General features: G+C 36.8%; 1 protein-coding gene across 1 annotated transcript; it reads right to left on the bottom strand.

Annotated features, from left to right (window-relative positions):
* Positions 1–1418: 1418 nt before the first annotated feature.
* LOC100457991 (zinc finger CCHC domain-containing protein 7) lies at positions 1419–5635 on the bottom strand. The gene is given in 5 exon segments (XM_009249104.4): positions 1419–1498; positions 1501–1728; positions 4332–4649; positions 4652–5221; positions 5224–5635. Coding segments are annotated over 5 exon segments (1608 nt in total).
* Positions 5636–5842: the final 207 nt, after the last annotated feature.

Here is a 5842-nt window from a genome sequence, read left to right as displayed (position 1 = left end):
CCCAATTTTTCCACCAAAAGATAATCATTTCTATGGTTTCAATGTATTCATTTTGATCTTTCTTTCAGACAGTATATTGGAACAAAACAGGAACCACAGTATACTCTGTTTTGTACCCTTTTTGCTCTTAGTAATCTATTTTGGACATCTTTTCATATTAAAAAATACCAGATTGACATCATTACTTTTAATGGCATATTTTAATTTTCCTAAAAATGAAACCTTGGAATGAAAGATGCTAAAAAAATTTAAGCTTTTGATATTTATTTTCAAGACTCCTACTGGAGAGTTTTCCCATCTAAAATGTGTTATGAGTATTAATTTCTCTACATCTTTGGTAACACTGAATATTATAATTTTTATAGTTTTTGCTAATTTGATACAAAAAAATTTTCTGCCCAGTTATATGTTTTTGATTAATTGCCAGAGACTAAAGTTACTCATATGTTTGTTATTTATTTGTATTTTTCTTCTATGAATTTTCTATTTATTTATTCTGTCAATTCTTCTATCGGTGTGCTAATACTTTTTTTTTTCTATTTCAGATATTTTATTTTTCTTATTCTGACATTAGGGTATGAGAAGTACAGAAGATCCACAAGTACCAAAAACTCTATATAGCTTTGTGGTAGTTAAAAAAATACAAGAGAACAAAACAATTTTTTGAGTAATAGTCATCTCTACAGATCTGAGTGACAGTCCACTTGAAACATCACTGTAAAAGTGGTAAAAAATGATTTTATTGTGATTACGTTAAAATTTTTGATGTCTCTTTCACTTGTTTTAGGAAATCTGTCTTCTGACATTTATACTGGATGGATTCTTTACCTGTATTTTGCTGAAGCCCAATTCCCTGCCTCTTCAGGGCTTCAATGATGGCACTTTTGTTTTTGCAGTCAGCTTGTGATGTTTTGTCCAAAGGAAGATTCTGATAACAACTTCAGCAGCGAGAAAAGCTGGATATAAATTGATAGTTATTATCCCTTTCAATGTAAGAAAAAAAAGTTGAAAAATACTGAAGACTTTTTCTTAGTGTTAATTTCTCTTCCTACAAGGATTTAATTTCATACTCATGCTGAGGATGAATTACCTTTGATGTGGTTTTTTTCCAAAGTATTTTTAAAAAGCTTTCTTGAAAAGATGAATTCTTCTTCCTAACCCTAGGATTCTGAGTCAAGATGACATATTGGAACAGGAGAAGTCCAGGTTTATCTTTCTACTTTCTTACCTAATAACCTGTTGGACATAGATAATTGAGATCTCCATGGATGTCCAGCAACTCTAGGAATGGCTGAAATTAAAAACGCAAAACCCAAACCGACTTTATTTAATCATAGATAATAAACACATTGCCAGAAGTTTATGGACACAAAGGCCAAGTGAACAACGGAAAGCCACATTAGAGGCTGCCTGACAGTTTAAGACTTTTTTTCCCTCTCCTTAATAAGAAATAAGTTATCATTGTCATCATCTTCCAAGCATCTCTCCTTTTTCTTCTCTTGCCCTTCTTACCCTCCTTGGGAGACTTGTCTTCTCTCGACATATGGTAATGCGATGAATGATGAAAGGGCTTGGAAGGCTTCTGGGTTTTTAAACTGCCAGGAGAAGAGTAGGTTTTGGGGCCCCAGGGAAAATCCTCATCCACTTCACGATGTCTGTCAGCCTTCCTGTGCTTCTCTCAGTTTTCATTCTTGTTCTTCGTTTCTTTTTGTGTTTCTTTGTTTTCTTTTTTTTTTTTTTTTTTTTTTTTTTTTTTTTTTTGCAGACTAATTTCTTTATTGAAATAAAGATGCAATATATATGGAAAACTCCTCCACAAAGTACTAGCAACACAAACCTGGCAACATACAAAAAGGATAAGACACTATAACCAAGTGGGATTTATTCCAGGAATGCAAAGTTGGCTTACTGTATGAAAATCCATTAATGTAATACATCATATCAATAGGACAAAGGATGAAAAACCATGATCATCTCAATAAATGCAGGAAAAGCATTTGACAAAATTTTTTTTTTTTTTTCTTTTATTATTATTATTATTATTATTATACTTTAGGTTTTATGGTACATGTGCGCAATGTGCAGGTAAGTTACATATGTATACATGTGCCATGCTGGTGCGCTGCACCCACCAACTCGTCATCTAGCATTAGGTGTATCTCCCAATGCTATCCCTCCCCCCTCCCCCCACCCCACAACAGTCCCCAGAGTGTGATGTTCCCCTTCCTGTGTCCATGTGTTCTCATTGTTCAATTCCCACCTATGAGTGAGAATATGCGGTGTTTGGTTTTTTGTTCTTGCGATAGTTTACTGAGAATGATGATTTCCAATTTCATCCATGTCCCTACAAAGGACGTGAACTCATCATTTTTTATGGCTGCATAGTATTCCATGGTGTATATGTGCCACATTTTCTTAATCCAGTCTATCATTGTTGGACATTTGGGTTGGTTCCAAGTCTTTGCTATTGTGAATAATGCCGCAATAAACATACGTGTGCATGTGTCTTTATAGCAGCATGATTTAGAGTCCTTTGGGTATATACCCAGTAATGGGATGGCTGGGTCGAATGGAATTTCTAGTTCTAGATCCCTGAGGAATCGCCACACTGACTTCCACAAGGGTTGAACTAGTTGACAGTCCCACCAACAGTGTAAAAGTGTTCCTATTTCTCCACATCCTCTCCAGCACCTGTTGTTTCCTGACTTTTTAATGATTGCCATTCTAACTGGTGTGAGATGGTATCTCATTGTGGTTTTGATTTGCATTTCTCTGATGGCCAGTGATGGTGAGCATTTTTTCATGTGTTTTTTGGCTGCATAAATGTCTTCTTTTGAGAAGTGTCTGTTCATGTCCTTCGCCCACTTTTTGATGGGGTTGTTTGTTTTTTTCTTGTAAATTTGTTGGAGTTCATTGTAGATTCTGGATATTAGCCCTTTGTCAGATGAGTAGGTTGCGAAAATTTTCTCCCATTTTGTAGGTTGCCTGTTCACTCTGATGGTAGTTTCTTTTGCTGTGCAGAAGCTCTTGAGTTTAATTAGATCCCATTTGTCAATTTTGGCTTTTGTTGCCATTGCTTTTGGTGTTTTAGACATGAAGTCCTTGCCCATGCCTATGTCCTGAATGGTAATGCCTAGGTTTTCTTCTAGGGTTTTTATGGTTTTAGGTCTAACATTTAAGTCTTTAATCCATCTTGAATTGATTTTTGTATACGGTGTAAGGAAGGGATCCAGTTTCAGCTTTCTACATATGGCTAGCCAGTTTTCCCAGCACCATTTATTAAATAGGGAATCCTTTCCCCATTGTTTGTTTTTGTCAGGTTTGTCAAAGATCAGATAGTTGTAGATATGTGGCATTATTTCTGACGGCTCTGTTCTGTTCCATTGATCTATATCTCTGTTTTGGTACCAGTACCATGCTGTTTTGGTTACTGTTTTGTAATCCAGCATATAAACAGAATGAAAGACAAAAACCACATGATTATCTCAATAGATGCAGAAAAGGCCTTTGACAAAATTCAACAACCCTTCATGCTAAAAACTCTCAATAAATTAGGAATTGATGGGACGTATCTCAAAATAATAAGAGCTATTTATGACAAACCCACAGCCAATATCATACTGAATGGGCAAAAACTGGAAGCATTCCCTTTGAAAACTGGCACAAGACAGGGATGCCCTCTCTCACCACTTCTATTCAACATAGTGTTGGAAGTTCTGGCCAGGGCAATTAGGCAGGAGAAGGAAATAAAGGGTATTCAATTAGGAAAAGAGGAAGTCAAATTGTCCCTGTTTGCAGATGACATGATAGTATATCTAGAAAACCCCATTATCTCAGCCCAAAATCTCCTTAAGCTGATAAGCAACTTCAGCAAAGTCTCAGGATACAAAATCAATGTGCAAAAATCACAAGCATTCTTATACATCAATAACAGACAAACAGAGAGCCAAATCATGAGTGAACTCCCATTCACAATTGCTTCAAAGAGAATAAAATACCTAGGAATCCAACTTACAAGGGATGTGAAAGACCTCTTCAAGGAGAACTACAAACCACTGCTCAAGGAAATAAAAGAGGATACAAACAAATGGAAGAAGATTCCATGCTCATGGGTAGGAAGAATCAATATCATGAAAATGGCCATCCTTCCCAAGGTAATTTACAGATTCAATGCCATCCCCATCAAGCTACCAATGACTTTCTTCACAGAACTGGAAAAAACTACTTTAAAGTTCATATGGAACCAAAAAAGAGCCCGCATCGCCAAGTCAATCCTAAGCCAAAAGAACAAAGCTGGAGGCATCACACTACCTGTGTTTCTTTGTTTTCTTGAGGCCACCTGTTGCTTTTCCATGAGGCACAGCCCTTCTTTATATCATGATGGGGGTTCTCATTTGCTGCTTTTATGTAAGGTAGCTTGGATGGCTCTGGGATATCCCCACTCCTCTTGAGTACTTTTATTTTTTGTTTTACTCTCTTTTCTCTCTCCTTAACTTCATATTTGTCATCATAGTAGCAGATGAATGGAGATACTGGAGACAGGTGGTACACTTCTCTTCATTATGGACTTGTGTCCATAATGGCCTTTTGCATGCAGTGACAGCAATATACTAAGGCTGATGGTTTTGAAGGGGTCTTTGGCTTTTTGAGTGTCCGGGTTTGGTCGTTAGGTGATATTGCCTCCAGATTTCTGTGCAAGCATCTGTATAGTGGTCTAGCATATGACATCGGTCACACTGTTTATCCCAGGAATGTCTGAAAAGACATGAGTGGTCCCACATCTTAGGCACAGGACAGTATTCGCAAAGCAGGGCTGGACAGGAATATAGGAGGTGTCCTCTCCAGGAGCACAGGAAGCAGTGACGAACTTTTCATGGTAAGGGGCAGTTTTTTGATAAATGGCCACGTTTGTCACAATTTCTACAGATAATGTTTTCATTGGCTGAATAATATCACTGGGTCCATCTTCCAGGTGATTGGTTATTAGCTATCTGGGCCTCAATGTCTTTGTCACTGATGAACCAGTTTATACCATCTTCTCCTTCAGTAACAGAGTTTTTACATCCCAGAAGGTTGAGAAGGATATCATCATCTTTATCATCTACTTCACATCCCAGTAGCATCCAGCTTTCCACATTATCACCTTCTGAAATGGTGCTCTCTTCCTTTGCACTTGAACTGACCTCTATAATCATGACCTCTTAGATTACACCTGATCTTCTTCAATATCACTCTTGCATTTCTTATCAACCAGCTCGTTAGATTGAAGGAAAGCAGAAGGACCATGGGTATTTTCTTGTGCTTGAGCTCTAACATTCTTTCCTTTACATCTATAAATACTATCTTCATCAGGCAAAGTGATGTCCTCTGACCCATCTGACAGCTGGATGACCTCACTATCTGAAAGGACAATTAGCTTCTTCTGATTTGTTTTGCTACTTGAAGATTCCAAATTCCCAGAGTTCTTTGCTTCATGTTCTTCCTCCCTGATGACATAATCAAGATCTTGGGCATAATAAATTCGGCTATAGAGTTGAAATTCCACCTCACTATCAACACTCAGTTCACCAGATAACTTGTCTCGATAAAGATTATCTTTGTATGCTTCTATAGTCTCATGGCCACCAAACATCATTAAAAGTCAGTAACCTTGATGTGCCGCGGCTGCAAACCTACTTTTCTTAATAAATTATAATGATGTAATAATAATCATTTATCTGTCATATTTCAAATATATTTTGCCAGTTTGTCATTTTTTAAATTTTGCTTAAGACTTTTTAATGTTCAGAAGTTTTAAATGTTTATGTCATCTATTAAAAAGGTATCTATTTTTTTTCTTTGT

Source organism: Pongo abelii, chromosome 15, assembly GCF_028885655.2.
Source record: "Pongo abelii isolate AG06213 chromosome 15, NHGRI_mPonAbe1-v2.0_pri, whole genome shotgun sequence".
Classification (NCBI taxonomy): domain Eukaryota; kingdom Metazoa; phylum Chordata; class Mammalia; order Primates; family Hominidae; genus Pongo; species Pongo abelii.
Note: the sequence above shows the minus strand (reverse complement) of the source record. Positions and strands in the feature narration are given on the sequence as shown.